Raw genomic sequence first — 25,103 nt, 5'->3', positions numbered from 1 at the left:
GGAGACACTAAACATCCCGTGTCCTCAAAGTAAAACCAAACTCTTCTTCCTGCCACAGGAACTAGAGCACACGCTTTACACACAGAAGGTCCCGTGTTCCATCTCCAGTGAAAGGGAAATCCGCTTGCTGCGAGAAGGAGAAGGTCTTGAGTCGGTTTTCCATAGCTGCCACCAGTCAGAATAGACAGTTCTAGGCTAGATAGACCAGAGATGTGACCAGTAGGAAGCAGATTCATCTGTTCTGCCCCTCTCCAGGCCAATTACCACACAGACCAGGGGTGGGGAACCTCAGGCAAATGGGCCAAATCCATCCTCCTGGGGGCCAAATCCAGCTCTCCAGGGTTATGGCCACACCCCTTTTCCTGGCCATGCCCCCTTTCACCTGATTGCCAATCATTTTGTGGTTTTCCAGCTAGCTTTGCAGCTTTTCCCCATTCTAAAGATTAGCTACTGAGAGCAAGAGCTTTAAGCTAAAATTTGCTGGTATGTTCTGTAGTTCTGGCCCCATGCCCTTTACCTCTGGCCCCACCCACCACTGTGATCCCCTCCCCCTCAGCTTCTCTGAAATGGAATTCGGCCCTCCAGCTGAAAAAGATTCCCCACTCTTGATGTAGATGGGTGGCGGCTGTCTTTGCAAGGATGCCCAAAAGGTGAGCCCCCCCCCCCCCCCGGCTTGAGTGGGACCCATGTAGTTCTGGAGACAGATAGCACAACACAAATGCATCTGCGTTTAGTATTATAAACAGGAGTTATAAAACAGTAACAAAAAACAATCCACAGGAAACAATCTGCTATAATAAAGAGAGGTCTCTTGAATGGGATTCCAACCCAACATGTACACATGGAATTTGGATTAATTCAGTTCAGGAACTGGAATTTGGGCGGTTAGCCTACAGTTATAGAGTTTAAGGTTGTTGTTTTTTTACAAAATGATCTACCTCCTTGTCTACATGTTCGTAAAAGCACCATTGTCAAGTTAAACTGAAAACCACTTCACTGCAGGTAAGGCACTATATATATTAAAGAAGACACTTGGAATGGCAATTGGAGTCCTATTTGGCATTCACCCCTCACACTATTACCATTGCCTAAGAGGGAGAGCAGGGCCACACCCCTGCCAGCCCAGCCACCATCCATGCATTGGAAAGGAAAGACTGAAGGGGGAGGCTTGCTCTGACAATGCAGTCTACCCCCACCCCCCATAAGTTAGGACCTATGTGATCATTGTTCTGAATCAGACAGGGGATTCCTTCTCAACTAAAGCAGGTCTCCCCTCTCTTCAGACATTCCCCCAATGCAGGATGGGGAACCTGCGGCCCTCCAGATGTTGTTGGTCTGCAACTTCCATCATCCCCACTCATTAGCCATGCCAGCTGGGACTGATGTGAGCTTGAGTCCAACAACATCTGGAGGGCTGAAGGTTCTCCATCCCACCCTGACGCAGGGATGGTGGTGGGGCCAAGTCAGTGGGGACATGACAGAGAGGGTAGCGCCAGAGGGGCAGTCCTACACTCCCCTCAGGCAATTGTCACTGTGTGAGGGGTAAATGCCTGAATAGGACTTAGGAAGGTGCACCTTGAGGCTTAATCTAGATCAGGGGTGTAGAATCCCAGGTTTTAAGGGGCCAAATTTGGCCACCCGGGGTTCCCACTCTGTGTCGCCAGGGCTCCACAAATGGCCGTGCCCCCTTCCCCTAACCCCAGCACCAATCTTTCGGTGGTGCCCAGCTTTTGTGCAGTCTTTCCTCATTTTGAAAGGCTGAAATGCCTCTCCTAAGGCTTAGTTACTGGCAGGAAGAACCTTAAACTACAGTGTGCCGGTATTTGGGGATGCATCCCTTTGCCTTCAGCCCTACACCCTCATGCCTTTGGCCCCACCCACTGCTGGAGTATGGCCCCCAGAGAGCTTCTCCAAAATGGAATGAGACCCTCAGGGGGAAAGAGATCCTGCAACCCTAACTTAGATCAAGTGTGCACGTGTGTGTGTGTGTGTGTGTGTGCGCGCGCGCACACGCGCACGCATGTGCGATGGGGGAAAAGTAACCTTCCCTTCTTTATGTGGGCAAGTCAGATTGCCCTCTGCCTAGGGAAAGGGTAACTGAACTGCAAACGGTCTCACAAAGTTCTATCGGACAGCGCACATACAAAAAGTGGCAACACGTTGCAAAAGCACCACAAAGCAGACTAATCAACTTGTAGCACAGGGAACCATTCCCCCTTGCCTCCATGCTGTTCTACCCCCAGGGTAAAGTTTTGACAGAGGGCAGTTTATGTAAGCCAAAACATACACAATGTCAAGGCTCCCCACCCACCCCGGAGCTGTTGCAAACTAGGGCAAATCGCTTCTTCGTTTAGAACGAAAAGGGGCATGCCTGCAGCTTAGCTCAACCCACTTCAGGGCAGACGCTAAACTAGCTTCAACGATCTGGACAGCCACCCACGAGTAGCCAGTTCATTCCAGCAGACTTCAGAAGGCGGCTGCAGAACCCCTGCAGTGGAAGGTGCTTTTCTTCCTTACTTGACTTAATTGGAAATAAATTAATGTGTTTCTCTTTTCTGAAATCCCTTCTCTCCTACTACTTTGATTCAGTCATAGTGGTCTCAAGCCTCCCCCCCCACTCCCCCCGAGAAGGACAGGGAAATGGAGCCACCTGTTTGGAAGATTTACAAAAGGAATTAAAAATATATGGCAGACTGGCCAAGGGTGCTTGCATACAGGTCAAAAATATTCAGGACTCAGGACTGAGCAGTGCTATGTCCCTGCTTAAGGCACGAGCGGAAGAAGAAATCGCCCCCTTCAGAGGCAGCCGCGGGGTGTGGTGAGGGGAACAGTGGAGCCGCAGTCATAATCCAGGTCCACAGTGGTGTGAGCATTGGTGCTCAGGTTGCTCAGGGAGGTGCCCGTTCTCAGCTGCTGGCGGTCACGCAGGCTCTGGATATAACTCTTCGAGGTGCAAGATGGAGAAAGAGAGAGACACGTCAGCTCACAAACTGGGGAAGGGGAACATAATTTCTTGACAGAAGCTGGTGCGTTGCAGGGTGGGGGCTCCTCACAGTAGGAGCCAATTCATGTTTGCAACAGCACCAGACTTTTGCCACCGATACATGCCAGCTGCGGAAGGGGAACACAGGTGTCCAGAGGTGCAGGAACACACACAAGGAAGTCATGGCCACTCCCAGCTCACTGGCATCCACAACGGGTCCAGCATCTGTTCCTCCTTGTTTGCAGATGCGCAGGGATCTGGCTGACCACTGTGGGAACAGGGTTTCAGACTAGATAGGCCTTTAGTCTGTTCCAGGAGGGCTCTTCTCATGTCATGTTTCTTTCACCACAGAATAACCACACTGACTCTGATGTGTCAGGGATTAGGGAGAAGGTCATCCTGATCAGAGGGTGAGGTTTCCAGACAGACTGGAACCCCAGCAAGGGGAATGCAGCTCTTCTAGAGAATGGGCTCTCCGACTGTGATACTGGGTCTAGATTACAGTGGTCTTAGCAGGGGCAGGCAGACGGTTTTGCTGCTTTGGGGCAGGGGCCAGACTAGGTGGCCTTGTGTCTCTTCTAGCTGTCCCCCATTCCTGGGCTCCCATTACGTCAAGGTGGCTTCCAATGGTCATTGTGCATAATTGGCTAGTAGGGAAACAGTGCTCCCCTACATCAAGCAAGCAGAGGATTTCATTCATCTACACAGCACAAATACAGCTGTCTAGGACGGACTTGGGATGCCACCATCCCACAATGAATGGAGCAAACTGGCTGCCATGTAGAGGTGATTGTAGGGGGAGAAGGTAAGGGAGGGGATATCTTCCCCTTACACTTTGTGGATGGTAAGAAGTTCTCTCTTCTCATCCCATAGTCAATACTCCCTCTGGCTGGCTAGAGCAGGGGTGGGCAATTTGCGGCCCTCCAGATGTCGCTGCAGTCCAAATCCCATTAGTGCTAACCATTAGCCATACTGGCTAGAGCAAATGGGAATTGCAGTCCAACAGCATCTGCTTGCCCACCCTTGGGTTAGAGGATACACTGGGGAAGGCCAAGAAGGCATTGTGGAGGAGGTTTTGCATGGCAAAATGGCCGAGATGGTGGGGTTGGCACTGCGATAGCAAAAGGGATAAAGGTTAGAATCAGGAAGGTTAGGACCAGGAATATTTGTGACACGAACAATTTGTTCCTCAACCACTCACTGGTGCAAGGACATCTCCCGCACAGCGCTTGACAGCACTGGGCTTATGCCGGTACGAGCCTTCCTGGGGAACCTGGCTCTGCCTCTTCTTGGCTTCACGCTGCCGGATCCGTAACAGCTGCAGCTGCTTCTGGCGCCGATTCAGGACCACTGGGTGAGAGAACGGGAGTGTGAAACCAGATGGTGCCCATCCCCAAATCCCTCAAGACGGGAGCCCAGCACAGGGAATTGCTCAGAAGGAAAAAGGAAACTCCCACACGAAGCCAAGCAATCCTTCAGCTGTGGGAGAAAACTAAGAACACAGAATCAGATTGGGGGGGGGAGAAAATACTTCCCCCCCAGTCCCTTGGTCATTCCCTTTTGTTGATAACCCTGCCCCCTGCAGCTTCCTTATGGTCCCCTCCAGATGTGTTGGACTTCAACACCCTTCATACCCAGCCAGTATGGCCAGCAGTCAGGAATGCTGGGAGTTGTAGTCCAAAACATCTGGAGAACACCAGGTTGGGGAAGTCTTATGTGTAGAGAGTTCTACACAGTTGCTATGATGCCACATTCTACTGCATCCCTCAGCGGATCTCAGCTTTCTTTCCATGGATCAGATTTCACTAGTTCCATTTGGGGTGGGTGGCAGGGAGAGGAAGATTTATTATTACTAATTTACTACATTTTTATCCAATCCTTCCCTCTATGTAGCTCAGGGCAGCGTTCAAGGCTCTCTCCTCTGACAATTTTACCCTCACAACAATCCGACGAGGCAGGTTAAGCTAAGAGGAGCGAGAGCACACGTCTGGCCAAGATCACCCAGGAAACTTCATGGCTGAGTGGGGATTTGAGCCTGGATTTCCCCAGTCCTAGTCCAACCATCTAGCTCTGCCTTCTCCAATTTGCTGCCCTCCAGATGTGTTGGACTTCAACTCCCATCATCCCCAGCCAACACAGCCTGGGGGCGATGTGCAGCCCAACACATCTGGAGGAGACCGGGCTGGGATGGAGAAGGAAAGGAAAGGAAAGGAAGGTGGCCAGTTGTGCTGCAGCACAGCTCAGGCCTGTTCCTCCCACACCGGCTCACAGCCTGTTGTCCATCAATGTTCTGAGTCATCATGCTCTCTCTACTACCAAAGACCCTTCCGAAAGTAGTCTACCTGCATGGGCTGAGAGGTAGGCAAGCATATCGAAGTTTTCTGCACAGCAGCAACTGGGATGTACTGCACCACACACTTGTGTAGGTGCAGGTGAGGGCGGCGGGAGGACTGCAGTCAGTAGTACACATACCCAGCACATTTGCATGGATCCACTTCTGCCTTCCCCAACCTGCCCCCCACCCCCAGATGGGTTGGGCTGCAACTCCCATGACTCCCAGCCAGCAAGGAATTATGGGATTGCAGTCCAGCCTATCTGGAGGGCACCAGGTTGGGGAAAGCAGATCTATAGGATGTATCCCAATTGCATGCCAAGTGCCAAGAAAAACTGAATACAAAGGGTGGACCATATACATATTAAACTAATGTGCATGTATTTGCTAGTTTTGCATAATTTGTTTCATTTTTACTAATCATGGGGCTGTGCAGGTTACTAAAGTGCTGTGCAGGTTACTAAATCCCCTGACCACTGAAGTCCTGCTCTTGCTCTCTTGCACACACAGACACTCCCAAGATGTCATCCAGTATTGCTTTCAAGCCTATCTTCACAGCTTTGAAGGCTAGAAATTTGATTTTTTCCTCTCTCTCTCTTTTTTTTTTTTTAAAGAAGGCTCTCATGGTACTGAACTCTGTGCAGCATTTTTCACATCTGCATGGTGCAATTGTGATCAGACACTTGTCATTATTCTTAGCGCAAAATTCTGCACCTAGAATCAAATTCATAGACAGACCCAGCAATGACTAGCCATGGTGGTTAAATTTCATGTGCATGTTCAGAGGCTGTATACTTCTGAATACCCGGGCACAATTCACAGAGCAGGTCCTCACCTTTACAGTGCTATGTGTCTTGGGGACAGGTTACCAAAGGGCTGCCAGCTCCCACATGAGTCAGCCTGACCTTTAACATCTTCTTCAGGGGGCTTGCTTTAGAGTACCTCCTGAAGGAAGGTGGGTGGGCACGAGAAGCAGGGACGTATTGGCCATGGCACCTTGCCTATGGAAGAACGTTCCTCTCTCCTTCCATCAGGCTCCCTTGTTGGCTTTTAGAAAGCATCTCATGGGCGCGCTGCCTTTTTTCAAACATTTGTAATACGGTCGGATGCTGCTACTATTTCTGAATTCTGATGCAGATTGCTTTATTTGTTTGTGGTTTTATGGAGACTTGATTTGGTCAGCCACCTTGTTTAAATATTTTAAATAAATAACAATGTTTAAAGCAACCAAGGCTGGGGACCAACAACAAGTAAGAGCTGTTGTCTGCATGCGCCACTTGCAAGCTCACCAGAGGCATCTCATTGCACCCAGAATGAGGAACGAGAGGGGCCTTCAGTCTGGTACAGCAACCATCCACTTAGGATCTCCTTGAAGGCCCCTCCACCCCCAGAATATGGAACCCACCTATCACCCCCAAGATCCCTCAGTCTCTCCTGACCCACGGCTCCCTCCACAACTTTCACTCGGACAAGCTTAGGGTGGCCTCTTTTATGGAGGATGGTCCTCTGTTTGAAGGGCTGCCCTACTGCCCATCAACAGTGAATCCCTGAACTCACCTGGTCACAGTCTTTCACACTGCAGTGAGATGTACTGTATTTCTATTTAAATTGTAATAATTATGCAAATTTAGAAATTTATTGAGACAAATTAGCACATGCAAATATTGCCCTCTTTTGCAGCAATCCCTAAGTGGCCGCCCTCCAAGCAGTATAAATAGAGCGGGGCAAGGGTTGGGGAAAGAGAAGGGGGCAATACGCTTGTTTGTGGGCCTGTCAGTTCCGCACAGAGCTAATCTAGTCCCCTGTCTCAAAAGGGCCTGAAGTCTTCCACTCACCATCAGTGTGGGAGAAGCCTTCAGCGGTCACTTTCCACTGCAGCAGCACCCCCATCAAGGCAAGGCCGGGCCAAGTTGCCAGCACGGCCCAGCCGCACCAGCAGAGCGGAGAAGAAGGTGCCAGGCGGAGGCGCTCATAGATGTGGTGGCCCAAAGCCAGGTTCTCCACTGCGTAGTCCAAGCAAAGAGTAAGGACAGCACCGCCAAACACGGCTGTGGAGATCACCGTGAGGGCTTTCTGCCAGCGCAAGGCCACAACAGCACCCAAGAGCGCCGAGCCCAGCAGAGATCCGGCAGGGACCCACGCACTGGGCAGTACGTACAGGGGCTCAGTGGCCACCAGCCCAGCTGTGGCCACGAGCAAGCCAAGCAGAAGCCCCGTCAAGAACAATCCAACCGAGTGCACCAGCATCGTGACCAGGCCGCACAGGACTCCGATGCCCAGGGCGATGCCGGCGCTCACCTCCAGGCTCAGCTGCGTGTCCAGGATGCGCTCCTTGTAGCAAAGCAGGAAGATCACAGCCGAGCCAAAGAGCAGCCCTGACAGAAACATGATTGCTTTGAAACAGCGATAACCTGGCAACAGAAAAAGGAAGGTCAGCAGAGGAAACGTTAACATGGGAGCCAGCTTGCCCATGAAAGGGTGGGTCAAGGCAGGGGCGATTGACAAAGCGTGACATCCACATTCTCAGTATGTTTTCAATTTACCCTTACAGTACGATGCAGAAAAGCTGGCAAGAAAAAGGAGCTTCTGAAAAATTGCCCCCCTTTTTGTAAACAGCCGGAACAAAGGTTTACTGCACTTTATGACGCAGACTTGCCATTATCATCACTACTGTGAAAGAGCAACTTGTTACTTGAAGTTATTTGAAATAGATCAAGTCCGAAGGACACACTGTTCTTGTTATAGCTTGGAGAATTAGTGCAATTGAAATGAGCACTGAGTATTGGGGGAGGGTGCAATTTGTGACTTAAAACCACCCTGTTTTATTGAGTGGGGGGGGTCTTCCAGAATTATGAGTCAAGATGATGAAAAGTTACAACTGTCTCCCTAACCTCTCTGCTCATTCTTTGAAGGCTAAGATCCCCAGGTTACTTAATACATATAACAGGTTCATTTAAGACTCTTAAAACCATTTTGCTTTTGTTCTGCTTCTGGTGCCAGTGGGGTGTGGTGGTTAGAGCAGCCTTCCCCAACCTGGTGGCCTCCAGCTGTTTTGGATTACAATTCCCAGCATTCTTGACCACTGGTCATGCTGGCTGGGGAAGATGGGAGTTGATATCCCTGACTAGGTACCCTCCAGAAGTTCTGGAGAGCTGGGTTAGAGTGTCAGATTAGGACCAGGGAGACCTGGGTTCAAATCCCCACCCAGCCATGAAGCTCACTGGGTAAACATGGGCCAGTCATAATCTCTCAGCCTAGCCTACCCCACAGGATGGTTGCAAAGTTAAAGGTGTGGTAGTGGTGGTGGTGGGGGGGAGAACTACATGTGCTACCCAGACCTATTTAAAGGAAGGATGGGATAAAAGTGTACTAAATAAATTTTTAAAAGGGGGAGTTGCACTCTGCTCCTTTTGGTAGAGCCATGGGAGTGGGGGGAAGGCGAGGAAAGGAGGAGTGCCACATCAAGAAAAACCTGCAGCCAGTTCCACCTGTTGCTGATCTTTACTGAATCTATCCCTTGTTATGGAGCATGCTGTCTAACTGCACCTGTTTGGTCAATTGAGAATTGGCTTTCTTGATGGAATACCAATATGGCAATACTACTACGTAGGCTTGCAAGTAGCCATGCACCTGTTCAACACCTGGGCATGGGAGTATCACTGCTGCATGACTAGAAGGATAACTCCCGACCACTGGAAAGGAGCTGAGTTTTGTTTCCCCCATCCCCCACCCCTTTCAAGCTGTTATTGAACACGAAATGACCAATATAGGTATGTAGGTCTGGCAGGCTAGTAAACAATAATTTTGACAACTAATAACTTTTGTGGATGCATGGCAAGGTTGTGCTAATAAGGTCCTGGCCTTATTATTACTTATAAATAATTTATTAATTTATTATTATTTAGAATTTCTACATTTAAAAAATGATAGTACCTTGAAAATAGAACTGCACAGCACGTGCATGCCCACACAGACAGATTGATGTGTGTGAGCGCGCGTGCATATACACACACACACACACACACACACATACACACACATGTGCGCAGTTTAGGGGCACCTGGATATAAAAGATGAGCCTGAGTTGACGGGAAAAATATAAGCTTTGGAAAGGTACTTCCAAGTCCGTACCAACCACTGGGTGCTAAGGAAATGTCTTCCACCTGCTCCCCACCTCGCTTGCTCAAGCAGTATCACGCAAGTCTGCTTATCAACATCAGAAGCAGAAAGTTAAGAAGGTGACACTGTGGCCAAACTCTCAGGGACAGGCAGAGGACTGAGAAGGGGAGCTTACACAGACAGACTGACATTCTCCTTTCCCACCTACTCACCAAAACAGCAGTACACCACGCCAAAAATGCAGCAGAGAGCACAAATCACGCAGGGCACCACCTCGTAGTGTCTTGCAGAAAGGAGGCTGCAGGGGTCCAAGGGAGGCTCACTGGGCTCTGCTGCCCCATGATTAAAGCCCCGGGGGTCCGGTGTAAGAACAAGCGGAAGCAGCAAGGTGGGATCCATGCTCACCAGGCAGGATGATGCAGCTCAGCTTTCAAAAGCCATCCAACTGGGGGAGACAGCCTGGAGAGAGAGTTTTGCTTGGGCTTTAGTCATGCCAAATACCACATCCGGGGGGGCGGGATTTCAGAGAGTCACAAACCATCAAACTCCTGTTCCCCCAGTAGCACAGTTAGAGACCCTTTGTCTCCCCCAACTCCTTCAGGTTAGGCTTCAAGCTAGCGGGAAGGCTAGGATAGGGTCAGTGGCTCTGCCAGGTTTTGAGGGGACCCTGTGAAAGGCACACTTCGGGGACCCCAGGCACCACCCCGCTCTCTTTCCCCTGGAGCTGTCTGCCTGGCCACGCCACTTTCTCCCCTCATGCTCCACTGCCTTCTCCCTCTTCCCCAGGGCCCTGGTCACTCTCGTCTCCAACCCCTGCCTCAGTTTGCTAAGTGGTGGTAGAAAGTGGCCCCTTAAAAATAAATACATTAACATTTACATAAGAACATAAGAGCCACGCTGGATCAGACCAAGGGTCCATCTAGGTCCCAGTCTATAGCTGGACGCGCCTGATCTCGTCTGATCTCGGAAGCTAAGCAGGGCCAGCCCTGGTGAGTGCTTGGATGGGAGACCGCCTGGGAATCAGGCTTCCTGCACTGAGCGGGGGGTTGGGCTCGGTGGTCTTGTAGGCCCCTTCCAACCCTATGATTCTAGTCCAGCATTCTGTTCACACAGCTGTCGACCGGGACCCACAAGCAGGGCATGAGCACAACAGCACCCTCCCACCCATGTCTCCCAGCAACCGGTGTACATAGGCTCACTACCTATTTAGGCAGGGAGGGAGGCTATGCAGCACACCTGGCTGCTAAACCTTAAAATAAGGATGCTGTGTGGTAGAAGGCATCAGCTCCCATGTGCAGCTGCCTATGCCAGCTGGTGACGCTGTGTCTGTTTCCTACTTCCTCCCCGCCCCCAGTCGTCTACCGCTGCCTCCTCTGGTGTTTGGGGGGGAGGGGTCTTGATTTGCACCCCAAAAGCCAGCCCTAGCAGATCCTCTAAATGTGATGCTGGGCAAGAATAGCAATGGAAGGAATGCCTGATGATGGGGGAGGGAGGCGTGTGCATGTGTGTGCGCACGCACATGCGCAGGAAGCAAGGAGAGAAGAGGAGATGGTACGGCAAAAACTGAGGCCCCTAACGTATTTTTGTTTAGGGTATATTTTTGTTTAGGGTATATCTTCATGGGTATATCTTTAAGAGGAAGAAGAGGGCAGCACCGAAGTACAGCAGAGCCAACCCTACTCCCCCCCCAAAAAAAACAGGAAAAAAGAGAGCATCAAAATGGTGCATATACGCACACGAGGAAGCGTAATAAAAATGTCTCAATATGTATTGTTAGGGTGTTGCCCTGCTAGAGTACTCCAATAGCCCATGGTTTATGATTACACTTCTACCACCAGAAAAATTGGTGACAGGGGAACAGGGGGTGGGGAGATATTTCTTTTAATCCTCCCACTACTCCTCAGGCCAAACTTGAAGAAGCCGACTAAATAAACAGATGAACAAGCCACTGACATTCAGCCAGGAGCAAAGCCGACAAGCTTGCCTGGTCTCCACACGTCCCCCTCCCCCACCATTCACACACTACACTCAAAAATGATACTGTAGGGCAAGAAGTGGTGCAGAAAAGGGCAACCAAAATGACCAAGGGGCTGGAAAGATTACCGTATTTGGGACTTTTTAATTTAGGAAAAAAGTGAGTTAAGCGGTGGGGACATGGGGGTGTATAAAATTGGATAGAAAATATTGAATAAAACTGAATAGAAATAAAATTGGATAGAAAGTGGACAGGGAGGTTTCAGGGTCACCCAGTGAAGCTGAATGGTGGACAGACAAAAGGAAGTCCTTCTTCAGACATGAACTATGGAATTTGCTGCCACAAGATGTCACGATGGCCACCAACTTGGATGGCTTTAAAAGAGAATTAGACAAATTAATGGAGGACAAAGCTAATTGGCTACTAGTCTCGATGGCTGTGTGCTACCTCCATTATCAGGGGAGCTGCTGAGGAACATGATGGGAAAGTGCCATTGCCCACTTCTCCCGATTGTGGGCTTCCCACTGGGGCATTTGGTTGGCCACTGTGGGAAGACAGGATGTTGGACTAGATAGGCCTTTGGTCTGCTCCAGCAGGGCTCTTCTTATGGTCACTAGAGCCTACCCACCTTGTTCCCCAGTCTCAGCCTCCAAAGCATCTCATTTCCTATCCCCTTCACACTTCCCAAGGGTTAAGCTGTTCACATGACCCAAAGTGGTGGAAAGCATGACTAATTCCCCCCCCTGCAAAAAAACACCCCCAGCTCAAATTGGCAACATACATAACTCCTCCTCCCCACTCCCCAAATGTGGCAGCCATCACATCAAATCCAAGCCAAAGTTTATGCATTCAACCTGTAATCCCTCCCCTTCTACCAGGGAGGGATAAGAGGGGGCAACTTTGGGGCTGACAAGGGACACAAAGAGGTGGAAATCCATAATTACATCTAAATTCAACAACTATTTAAAGTTGGTCACCAGCCAGGACTTCTGGGTCCTATTCCCAGCTCTGTAGGGGAAGCCTAGTGAATTGGAAGAGGAGGTAGAATGAGGAGCCAGAACGTCTGGGCTCTCTTCCCAGCTTCAGGGGGGAAGGTATCCATCATTTTTCATATAGGCCCTATTTCAAGCTTGGTGAAAGGCGAAGAAACACACAGAGCCCCCAGGACTCCCTTATCATTAGGGTTGCCAAGTGCCCACTTTCTTGAAGAATTTCCCCATCGTTCAGAACATCACAGACTAAAAGAACATAAACATATTCCCTTATTTCTTGTTTACTTTTAAAGTTTCAGTTTGGCAACGTTGCCTATATCCAACCTCTGTTCCATTTGTAGGTATCAGAAGTCAATGCAGGCATATCCATAACAGACAAACATGACATCTGTCCTCGACAGAAGCTTTGGGAACATAGGAAGCTGCCTTATACTGGGTCAGACCCTTCATCCATCTAGCCCAGTGTTGTCAACACTGACTGGCAGCAGCTCTCCAGGGTTTCAGACAGGAATTTTCCTAGCCTTACCTGGAGAAGTCAGAGACGCAACCTGAGACCTTCTGCATGCAAAGCAGGTGCTCTACCACTGAGCTATGGCCCCTGAGGAGTATTGCACAGTCACTGAGCTGCAAAGACATGTCCCCGAAACTCTGGTCCTAATTCAATCATGCTTACCCTGGAACTAGAGGAAAAACTCTTTACAATATGGCAGTGAAAAATTACAGGGGGGTGGAGAGAGAACGGGGATCCGAATTGCAAGGGGAGTAAAGCATTCACAGAGAGGGTCTCTCATCTGTGTAGAAAGCCAAAGCCAGCCCCGAGTGTTTATGAGTTGCAATTCTCTTATACCATCATCACAAGATCATGCTGATTTTAACTGAACCACAACTGCCGCTTCTCCTTCCAATTCTGTACCATCGGCCACTAATGTGGATCCACAACCATGTGTTGAAAGGGTTTTAGAAGTCCACATTTTATGGCACCCGAAGTATAGCAGGATGGCTGAAGCAAGTGAATAGGTAACTCATCTGCTTTAAGCACTTAATAGGGCTGCGCCAGAAGTCACACATGACTCCTTCCAAGGAAATAGCATAAAACCCACATGTGGATAGTCAGGTGTTATGGTCACACATGCACATATATCAGGTCATGTATGTGTACTGGGAAACAGCAGCTGGAAGTGGGATTACACACAATTTGAGACATGGTGTGTGCTATTTCACATAAGGAACAGCATGAAACTCAGATGCTCATTGTTATGTGAAAACTCTTCCCATGCAAGAAAATACAGACTCTGCGAAGTAGCTTATAGAGTCACTCTCTCATAGCACATACCCAGGGATCATGTAGAGGGTTTAACCTTTTCTAAACTATCCAGGCTTTTCTCGGAAGCCTCTTGGCTATTGGATTCTAGTTCTCATTGTATTTTTGGAGGGGGCAACGGTAAGAGTGTATAGCAAGTACTAGCTGAAGAGAAGTAAAAGTACAAACCCCATATACCTTAATTAAGGTAGAATTCAACCCTTAACTTCTAACAAAGGCATCTGAGCAGAAATCCGATGGAAGCCATGCCTATGTAGTCTAGCTGTCTGCTCCTTAATCCAAAGTTTATCAAGGCTGGTGGCAGTGACTTTGGGGAGGGAGGGAAAAATGAGTGGGAAAGCACACTGCATATGCTCAGAAGCATTTCTATTATTACCTTTATGGATAAGATGAACCAGCAAGTATTTCAAGCTAACACTGAGTCCGGAGTAGAGCTTGAGCACAGGCTCAAATTAAAAATTAGCCACCACCCCCCCCCCGATTCACCGGGTATATGCTCCCCAAACCAAGCACTTTCAGATACAGTGTTCCACTCCTGTACATGCATATGTGCCACGTTTAGAGCTGCAGCTGAACCAACGGGTCACCAAATCCTGGCTATTAGTGTGTGTGTGTCTGTGTGGGTATGTATACAATAATGGCTACAGAGGTGCTGTTGGCTCCTCTTCCCCCATCCATGGCTTGGATCCCAGACAGGAAAACAGTGCTGAGTTAAACGGAAATATTCCCTTTGGGATCAGAGAGCGCAAATCAGTTTAGAATACCACTATTAGCTAGCTTGTATTCAGGTGAGGGAGGAAAGGACACAGCTGGGAATCTGGGGGGTGGGTGGAAGAATGAGCAAGTAATCCCTAACATTTAGGGCTCGCAACAAAGTTCTGTAGATTGTTAAAGACATTTTAGAGAGAACCACAACCCCGCCCCCCACCAGTCATGCTACAGACATGGGATTCTTTGGTAGGAGGAGACTTAGTTGCTAGTTCCCAGTTCCTTTTTCTTTTTTTAAAACTCGGTCTCATCTGTGCATTTAGCTACCTCAATATTAATCTGAGGAATGCAGAAGTGCAGAGGGGCAGATAGGATCCCTCTGCACTTTATCCTGAGCACTGGCAGGATTAAAAAAAATCTTGCTACACCATCCCCAATTCTTCTTCCACCGTTAATCTCCTCCGGAGATGGCTCCCCTTCTTCCAGTCATACTGATCTGAGTACTGGCCAGTTCCAGGTTGGCAAAGACCCCCTAAAATTTTGCCCCCAACACTGCTCTTTGCAATGAGTTTATACACACTTTTATTTTAAAACTATATTGCTTGGGGAAGATAAAGGAGGGAGGGGGACGGATTTTCGTAGTGTTATTCCTATAACGCTACGAATAACTGCAATCAGAATTTCTATCCGCATCACCGGAAGCCCAACATAAAAACAACAAAAAATACACTCCATGGTAAAACTTACCCGTCGAGGAAGGGGTCCCCACCACTGCATATAGCAGAAAGGACTGGTCTGCAAAAGCAACATCCCACCAGCTCCACCCACTCCAGAGAGTAGCTGTTGGGAACTGAAAGAGCATGCAAAAGAGCTGCCTAACTAACAGATCAATCCCCTCCCTGCCAGAAGCGGCTAAGACCCCCCCCTAGCCCCCTTCCCCCTAGCCCCCTTCCCCCTAGCCCCCTTCCCCCTAGCCCCCTTCCCCCTGTTCGAAACTCTGCAAAAAAAATCTTTTCCTACAACAGCTGAAGAGTGACCTCATCAAGCGCTGGGAGGGGCCAGTTAAGAAGTTGGGCGACCGGGGGGGGGGGAAGTGGGTTCAGAGAAAGAAAGGGGCCATCGCCCCCTCCCGGTTTCTGGCAAAGGGCGAGGGGTGGGAGGCTCCCGAGACTCGCAGAAGGCTGGCTGTTTGCAACGGCCGCTCACAGGGGGGCGAAAAGCAGCGGCTGGAAAAGAATTGCCCATAACCCCCCCTCCCGGGCTAGGGGTTTGGTTTCTTCCAGTTTTAGATAATTGTTTGATTGTTTCGCAGAGAAAGAAGCAATTTAGGCTAGAGATTCTGCGGGCAAAGGCAGAGTCCCGAGGCGAGTGTCGGGAGAGCCGGCTGCTGCAGGCCAGAGAGGGGGGAAGAGTCCTGGCTACCAGCTTCTCTCCCCATAACCCCACGGCATAATTTCCTTCCCAGAGCCTTGGGATTTTGCCCTCCTGCTGCTCCCTTTCAACAGGTTGCAAGATCCGAGAGAGGACCCAGGAGTCCTGCCTTAGAAGCTCCCTCTCACCTTAACGGGTGTGGGTGTGGGTGTGTGTGTGTGTGTGTGAGAGAGAGAGAGAGAGAGAGAGAGAGAGTGTGGACAGGCTGCTGGGCTCCGTCTAGGGGACCTGGGAACCGGTGCTGTCCCGTCCCGTCGCTTCTGCAATGCGGGCAGCGGACACCCCAAATAGCCCTCCAGGCTTTCTTTGCAAGCTTATTCGCGGCCAGCTGGGCAAGCAGGTGCCTAAAGCGTCATCGCAGCAACTGGACGAGCACAGCCTGCCCGGGTGTGGAGCAGGCAGGATGGAACGGGGGGCGTTCCTTGGAGGGCAGGAGCCCCCGGTAGTGCACCTGCCCGATTCCTGACTGGGAGATCTGCCAGTCCAGTCAGCTGCGTGTCTGCACTTGCTCGTGAGCCCCCACCCCCACTCCACCAACATACTGAGCCTCCAGGCTTTTCAAAAGTGATGCTAAAAGTGCAACTTTGGTTTCCCTGCATCTGCTCTGCAAAGGTAAAAGCAATCATTGGCCACAGTTACCATTCTACAGGAAAACATCCTCGGATCCTGCACAAATTGCGCAAAGAAAGCTCAAAAGGCGCTTTTCATGTGATGTGTAAAAACATCTTCAAGAGTCAGCCACGCTGAATCTAACCTGCTGGGCCCCAGTCGTAGTCCAAAACTAAGGGCGGGGTGTGTGTGATTCCTGGGCTCTCTGCTTCCTGGCTGTGCCATTCTCTTGTCTTTTGAGTCCCAGTAAGTCTCATTCTTGCTCCTCATCCCAGTTTTTCCTGTAAGGAATGCAGTGGAGTGGTGCAAGCAGCCATTCCACCAGTGGCAAAGAGGGAGGAGCAGATGGTCCCAGCAAAGCCACAGCCAAGTTAGCTTGGGCCCCCATGTCTTTGTCACTGCAGGAGGGCCTTAATGGGCAGCGGCTGCTTCGCTTCTTCCTGTTCTGGCCATCAGTGATCAGATGGTATCCCCGCCTCCCCAGGACAGATCACCCAACTGTCTGTCCATCTGTCTTTTGTATTTCCTCCTTCTGAGCCTAGCACAGAAAAGGCTGGCAACGTTGTTGCAACCTCTGAGACACTGCCAAGGGCCTTATGCCTCCTGCCAGCAAGGTTTTCTCACCCTCTGCTGAGCCAGGTGCCTTGCCACTTCGCACAAGCTGATTCTTTCCAAGGCAAAGCCCTTCCTCTGCCTGTGCCCTGGAATACTGGTCTTAGGAGTTTGGATTGTCTTGATGATGGTTTGGGGGCAATCAATGAGTGGCAGGCAACAGACTGGGGGTGGGAAGCAGTAATGTGCCTTAAGAGCTGGAAACTCCTCTCCAACCTTTAGGATGTAATAACCAAAAGTATTTGGGAGGGTGACACTATTCAGATAGTGGAAGGGGAAAGGGAAACAGGTGTAACCTGATACCTGCAACACCTATCATTGACTATCATTTAGATGGCAGAACTCCACTTTGAGACTTTGTCTGTCTAAACTGTAAACCTTGTACAACATCTGGCCAGATTTTTTGACTTTTCTGTTCTTCCCCTATCTGCTGCTTTTTGTACTACTTAGTGTGATGAAGAGTTCTGGAGAACCTGAAAGCTTGCACATTTGGGGGGTGGAATTTTGGTTGATTCTAATAAAGGTACTGCCCAACTGTAAATGTTAGACTAAGGCAGTTTCAGTGTTTGAATCCAGAGAAACAGGCAGAGAGCAAAGAGTTTAATTAGGAGTTACCTTAAACTGGGGTGCAATCATGTAAAGCTGGACCAGGGTGTTCTGGGATCTGATGCCAGATCAGCCCTCTCGCTTCTTGCCTTTACAAGTCTCCTTAGTTCCAGTAGGCTTTGCCTGTATATTTGCATATGCAACAAATAATGCAAAGACACCATAAGTCTCCAGTGCTTTCTCATCCAATAGAAACTAAACGAGTAGTGCTGACCCTGGGACTTGTCACTGCTCGGGGTAATGGGGGAGAGCGCTACATCAGGATCCAGGCAGCTCTCTGGAGAACAGTGACCTCCCGCAATCTGGTACCCTCCAGATGCTTTGGACTACACCTCCCTTCATCCCTGGCCATTGGCCATTCTGTCTGGAACTGGTGGGAACTGTAGTCCAAAACATCTGGAGGGCACCAGGCTGGGGAAGGCTGTTGTATAGAATCTAGCGTGCTAGAAGATGCTCAATGTTGGGAGCCTGCTGTGAAGTCTTCTAGACGCCACAGTAATAAACCTTCAAGTAAAAATATTCAGGTCCTTAGAAAGCATTGTCTTCCAGGCCACACTACCTCACCAGTGGGGAACTCCCACAGTAAAACCCCATGGGGACTGGAGCTCTTGTAAATGTCTTTGTTTCCAGGCTTTACTCCTGCAGCAGTCCCCACTTTTCTCTGCTCTCCTTCCAAAATCAGGTCCCAGGAGACCTTTTGTCACCCATGTTGGTCTCATAATGAAGGGGAATAGGGTCTGAGTGAAAGCCTGGAAGCTGGGAACCAAGATGATTTTGACAATGCCTTTTATCAGTGGAACTGTGCTGGCGAGAGTTACGTGTTTCTGAGTTGCACAGATTTCTTCCCTCTTACTACCCAAGAAAAGGTAAAATCTTAACCATTTTGTAACCTGGAACATCATCTTCTAGACTCTGTTCACCTAGTCAGCTTCCAACCATACTAATCCACTAGTCTACAGTCCCCTGTCAGGGCACAAAGCTCCTGATACCTGCAACATCAGGTATCAGACTACCCCTAGTCTACCCGCTAACTGGAGCCTACAACCTATTCCGTTACCAGCAACAATTTTCAGAGGGGTAGGTGCGTTAGTCAGTTGCAGTAAATACAACCAAGAGTCTTGTAGAACCTTAAAGACTAACCAGTTTGCCATCGCAGAAGCATTTGTGGACTGGAGTCCACTTCATCAAATCCATGCATCTGATGAAGTGAACTCCAGTCCATGAAAGCTCATACCATAATAAACATGTTGGTTCTCTAACCTGCCACAAGAGTCCTTGTAGTTTTTCTCAAGGGTTCTTCATGGCCAGCTCCTGCTGTGTTCTAGTTCTCCACTTGCAGGGTATCCCTTCCCCCACAGCCCCCTTTGGGAGGTGGGCAATAATGTCCAAACGTTACAATCTTCCACAAGTCTCCAAACAATGTGCCCTCTGGCCCTGCCTTCCTCGGAGCCACACTTGACTCTCTCCAGCACAGGCTCTGGCAAACAGAGGGGGCTTTGTGTCAGAGGCAACTCTCAGCACCCGAGGCCTGGGCTTGTCACATCAGGCACATGATCCTTGGAAAAGGGGTTGCCTCACAGTAGCTGGGTTGCCCATGATCAGCTAACTCCTTGCTGCCATTCTATTCCTAGCAAAATAGGATGGGCAGAATAGGTGGGCTAGCGTGAATAGCAGGCTGGGAGACAGCAGGCTCTGCATTTTCCCCAGCGCTGTGAGAGGAAAGAAAGGAGACACTACTGAATCACAGGAGAACGGGAGGCAGAATAGCCTTAGTTCTTTTTTCTTTTTTTTAATCTGAAGATTTGAGAGGAGACTGGGGATTACAAATGTAAAGAGAGGGAAAGTCTGATCAGGATTCTCAGACAGCTTATATTCAGCTTCCTACAATGTACTAAGTACTTGTTCATAGTTTAGTGCCTATGGCAGTCTTCCCCAACCTGGTGCCCTCCAGATGTCTTGGAACAACTCCCATCAGCCACAGCCAGCATGGTCAGGAATGTTGGGAGTTGTAATCCAAAACATCTGGAGGGCACCAGGCCAGGGAAGGGTGGCCTCTGATGCACTGACTGCGCCCCATGTTCCTGATACACATCAGTGCCATTCCCAAATAACTGGTCCTACATTTACCCAGTGATTGGAATAAGCAAGTCTGTATCTTCTGAATAATTTCCCAACCAGCTGAGTTAACAAACTTTTTCAGTCTGTACCATTCTGATTTCAAGTGTAGTCATCAGACTGACTGACACTGTTTCTACACAAGGCATTTATCATGCACTTGTGACTGGTGACTCACAGAAGTTCGCAGATCCTATACATGATGTTGTCATCCTCCAGGGCACCTCCTGCTCTTTGCAAACTTTTTCATTCGCAGTTTTTTCATGACGACGATCATCGTCCCACTATGATCTGTGGTAAATCTATGGTGTACTGATGAAATGGTGCTTTATCACAGCGATACCACAGCACCATCTAGTGGCCTTATAATTAAGTGTATAGAACTTGCGCAGAAAGAAAAAAAGGGGAAAAAAACATGGAAAGGAGCCAATCATAATCCCACAAAGAATCCAGAAGCAGAAGCCCTGGTAAAGTTGTGGGAATTTAGCTTCATGTTGAGCAGCCCTGAATGACATCATTTGAGGTTGCAATCCTATATCTGCTTACCTGGAAGGAAGCCCTATTAAACTGGATGGGCTTTACTCTAGGGTAGACATGTATAGGATTGCCCCTTAAAATAGATTAGAAAATCACCCAACACTTTAGGCTGCAACCTTATATACATTTATCTGGGAGTAAGCCCCATGGAACTCAATGGCACCTACTTCTGAGTAGATATATAGGTTGCATTCTTAAACACTTTTTGGCAGAATGGGAAAAGGCTACCATTTTATAAGTGTTTGTTTAATCTGATGGTGTGAACAAAGAGTGGCAAAAGGCATTATGTGGGCAAGTCATCCCAGATCATCAAGTATATTCATTTATTTATCTGCAGTATTTTTACCCCACTCTTCAGCCAAAAATAGGCTCCCAGAGCAGCTTACAAAGGTTAGTAATGAGACAGTCCCCGCCCTCAGGTTTACTATCCACTTCACAAAATATGAATGGCATGAGAAAGACAATGAGTAGATAACAGTACTGCCTCAATGAAGCTCAGGAATCGATAAGATGATAGGAAACTAAGAGATAAATTTGTCCCAAGGCTTGGGGAAAGTTTTATTTCTTGAATAACTTAGACAAGGGGTGGGGAGACTTTAACCTCACCCCCATTGCAGTGATCCTGCGCAAGATCACTGGGATGGGGGGAGGCTTTAACCTGCCCCCTCATTCCAGTGATACTGCACAAGATGGGAGTGGGAAGAGGTTTCAACCTGGCCTCCCATCACAACAATTCTGCTAAAGCCCCTTGTCCTCCCAGTGACCCCAATGGGGATTGCTGCTTCTGCCCCATCAGTAGCAGCAAGAAAACTGTGATGCCAGCTGCTTTGAGGTCGCTGGGGGAAGAGGAGATTTAGTCTCTTCCTACACAGCGACTCATGCAGATGGTTATAAGGACTGCACAACTGGTGCCTGGGGGCTGTATAGAGCCTGCGGGCCGTGCAGACTGATGCTTCCCCTCCCCAGGTTCCCCAGTCAACCAGCCAGTACAACTAGTAAAATTGTGTTTTTACAGGCCTTGGGAAATGCCCAGGTACTGCTAGATCAGGAGTCAGCAACTTTGGGTGGTCTGGGGGCCACTTTCCACCCCTTGGATCCCCTGCAGGCTGCACTCCTGCACCTGTGCTGTTAAAATTTGGTGGCAGCAGCAAAAAAAGAGGTGGTTTGCCACTATAGCGATTTACCGCTATAGAGATTTTTGTTGTTGTTGTTCAGTCGTTAAGTCATGTCCGACTCTTCGTGACCCCATGGACCATAGCACGCCAGGCCTTCCTGTCCTCCGCTCTCTCCCGGAGTGTGCTCAAGTTCATATTCATTGCCTCGGTGATGCTATCTAGCCATCTCATCCTCTGCCATCCCCTTCTCCTTTTGCCTTCAATCTTTCGCCCCCAAATTTGTCATTTTTAAGTCTCTGTAGCAGTTTGCAAACCACTGATTTGGGGAGGCAGCGGGGGTGGCAGGGGCCCTACTAGAGGACAGGGAGGCACATGGGGCCACCCCTGACTTAGATATTTGCATTACAGTAAGGGTCAGACAAAACTGGAGAACATCTAAAGTAAGCCAATGGAAAAAAAAAATAGACAAAGTCTCAGGATGTTGACAAAATAGGGAGCTTCGGCTATTGGGCGGTATAGAAATGAAATAAATAAATAAATAAATAAATAAAATATATAGTTTTATTCTTCAAAGTAGCCTGATGCATTTTGGCCCTCTACCATATATTTCTGGCCTTCTTCAGGAGCCAAACTTAAGATTTTTTAAAAATTGCCTGCAAAAAAATTGCCAGTTGCAGCATTCATCTTGGAGACGTATTTTTTCAAAGATCTCTGCACGCAATTTTTAAACATCTTACATTTAGACCCCGAAGAGACCCAAAATATATAGCAGAGGGCCAAAACATGTTGGGCTGCTTCGAGGAATAAAACTATATATTTTTTCAACATCCTGAGATTTTGCTCTTTCTTCCCTCACATTACAGTAAGGGCTCAGCTCTCTATAGCTTACTCAACCTAACAATCCAGCTGTGTCCAAAGTCCTGCTGTGAAACTCCTAACACGAAGAAGGAAATGCATTGCCTCAGGGGCTGAGGAGACACCTGGCTGACTCTAATGAAACTTCCTCAGACCCAGGTGGAATTGCACTACGGAAGATTTGTGTCTGAGTGAGCAGAAATATCACTCCTTCATGTGCAAAGGCAGCTGAATTTTCAAGCTGCTTCTACAGCCTTCCAAATCTATGGAACTGCATTCTCAGTGTGAGTTTGTGCTTCCTCAAGTTACAGGACATACCATTGGCTTTGAAGGACAGACTCATTCCCCAGATGCCATAATGCCAGCCAGGACATGCCCACGCCAATTTCCTTTGCAATATTGCCCATCGAACAGCTGTTGCCTCTTGAGCAAGAACTCAAGGGAATGAATTGTCCCCTGCTGGTGAAAACTGGAACTTGGTTTGAAAGCATTTACATCAGCACTGAGCAGCCATTTCTCTCTCTAGACAATGCCCTTTAGGATGCAGGGTTTGGTAAAATCCAGCCCAAATGGAAAGATCCTCAAGCACTATAGGCTCAGGGAAACTACTCTTGCATGCCTTTACTAGATGGACTCAGTGCAGTCAGGATAGCACTCTTGGCGTCCAACCCTTTGCATGTTTACTTGGAAATATGTCTGTCCTGCTGAGATTAATGGGACTTGTTTCTATGCAAGGATGCATAGGGTTGCAGCCTCAGCTCAGGTTGATCTGTCCCATTTCCTATTTTATCTCTAAGATAGGATCCTGGCAGGGTGGTCCAATACAAAAGAGGACAGGGCTCCTGCACCCTTAACAGTTGTGTAGAAGAGGGAATTTTAAAAGATGTAGCTTGCATGACTAGCTACACCTGCTGAATTTCCCTCACAGAAGCTGGCTCCGGCAGATTTTTAGGGCTCTCTCCTCCCCTTCTCTCCCACACCACAGCTCACCCCATTCAGCAGGGTTCCCCAAGCCTGTGGGTTGCTTGTTCAGAGGACTGGAGGGGTTGTTGTGGGAAGGAGTGGGTGAGATGTCCCCTTCTGCCAGCCTAGTTGCACATGCCTAAACCTGTATCCAGCCCATTTTATAATCTTTGAGCAGGGCTGGGGAATCTATGGCCCTGCAGATGTTGTTGGACTCCCTTCAGTCCTAGCCAGCCTGGCCGATGGTGAGGGATGATGGGAGTTGTGGTTCAACATCTGGAGGGCCACAGGTTCCCCAGCCCTGTCTTAGAGTAAGGGCAAATATTAAACCCAAGAAGAAGTTACATTGCAAAGTGCTTGAGCCAAACCTGAACAACATCAAAGCAAGTATCTACCTTAGAGTTCACAGGAATGATGTAAGGTCAGATTTTCCACTGGAACTTTAAATATAACTTCCAAGGCTGATTAGTTTACCACAACCATTCAGTGTTCCTTTGCCTGAATATTGTTGACGTTTGGCCAAAGCTGCAATCTTATGCACACTAGTGGGTATAAGCTCCACTGAACACAGCAGGGCTTATTTCTGAGTAAGCATAAATAACATAAGGTTGTGTTATTACTACGCTAATATTTGTCTAACCATACTTAAACTTGAAACCAAAGAGGAATCTTGTAGAACTATAGAGATAAACAGATTTATTATGGCATAAGCTTTTATGGACTGGAAGCCACATAGTGAGACACATGAAATTATCATGCTAAGAATGGTGCTAGGTCTTGCAGGGAGCTTTGATTTAGTACAGGCGCAATCCTATGCATGTTTAGACAGAAAACAGTCTTCCAACTCCCAGCATTCCCCCAGTCAGAATGGCTGGCTGGGGAGTGCTGGGGCTTGGAGGACTTTTTTCTGTCTAAATATGCATAGGATTGCATCCTAACTCAGGTTTTGATCCAGCACCAAAGCGCTTCACTTTACTTTATCACAGCGGAATTCGAACTTTCTACCCTCAGGAGAACCCTTTCCACAGTAATCCGTTTCTCACGGAACCACTGTTTCTAGCAAGCAATGTTTGCTCTTTCCATAGTAGTTTAAATGCCAGCCCCCTCACCTATTTTCAAACTCAGGAATTTTGTCTACCTTTTCACTAGTTGTATTAGTATTCCTGCGTGGAAAGTGTTTCTGACCATCTGCAGAGCGTATTGCCCCCACTACGGTATATGGACAGCTCCCAACACACTTAGGATTAAGGCGCACAGCACCGACGGCGAGTTGAGCCTTGGGCACCTTTCATTTTACAGATTCAGCTCTCAGCCGTCCAGCCTAAAAAGCAAACCCGCCGCTGCTGGATCCGATGGGTGTTCACTCGGCAGCAAGCGCCACGGAGTTCCGTGGGACCTACTCCCGAGTAAGATTACACAGGACTGCAGTCTTGGAGACGGGAGATAAGGCTGACCGGCGGTAGGGTGGAGATCAGCCAGCCTCGAGTCTATCTTGCCAACGCAGGAGCCCGGGGGAGAAGCCAGCAGTCCCAGCGGCGCCCGTCCCCTGAGCTGCCCACGGCTACCAGGAGTTGGACCTCGCTCGAATCTGGGTGTAGATTAGATGGGCCGGGCCGGGCCGGGCCGGGCCAGGCCGGGCGGGGGGGTAACGGTGGGCGGGAATGTCGGACTCGCTCAGCCTGACAGCGGCTTTGCGTTTTGACCCCTAAAACATAAAGAAGGGAGAGGAACGACGTTAAATCAGCGTAACCCCGCGCTCCCCTCCTCCTTGACCCGGACGTGGAAGGCAGAGAGCGAAAGATGTGACATATAGGCGGGCGGAAGGCGGAA

At 49.0% G+C, this 25,103-nt stretch overlaps 1 protein-coding gene across 3 annotated transcripts; it reads right to left on the bottom strand.

Moving 5' to 3' along the window:
* Positions 1-707: 707 nt before the first annotated feature.
* Positions 708-17,811, bottom strand: LOC146353809 (transmembrane protein 198-like). 3 transcript variants are annotated; one of them, XM_084837350.1, is made up of 6 exons: positions 15,178-15,464; positions 12,928-13,081; positions 9,647-9,893; positions 7,151-7,726; positions 4,185-4,333; positions 708-2,943 (listed from the first exon to the last, which is right to left on the bottom strand). In XM_084837350.1, exons 3-6 carry the CDS (start codon positions 9,831-9,833, stop codon positions 2,797-2,799), a joined length of 1,059 nt encoding a protein of 352 aa, XP_084693476.1. In that variant the 5' UTR covers positions 9,834-9,893; positions 12,928-13,081; positions 15,178-15,464; the 3' UTR covers positions 708-2,796. The 3 variants fall into 3 exon arrangements, with proteins under 3 accessions (XP_084693476.1, XP_084693477.1, XP_084693475.1); XM_084837351.1 differs by lacking the exons at positions 12,928-13,081; positions 15,178-15,464 and adding an exon at positions 17,698-17,811; XM_084837349.1 differs by lacking the exon at positions 12,928-13,081 and having other exon boundaries at positions 15,178-15,473.
* Positions 17,812-25,103: the final 7,292 nt, after the last annotated feature.

This window comes from Heloderma suspectum, chromosome 2 (assembly GCF_057233095.1).
Source record: "Heloderma suspectum isolate Gila_16-S chromosome 2, 16-S_ref, whole genome shotgun sequence".
NCBI lineage: Eukaryota > Metazoa > Chordata > Lepidosauria > Squamata > Helodermatidae > Heloderma > Heloderma suspectum.
This window is presented reverse-complemented; position numbering and strand designations above follow the sequence as displayed.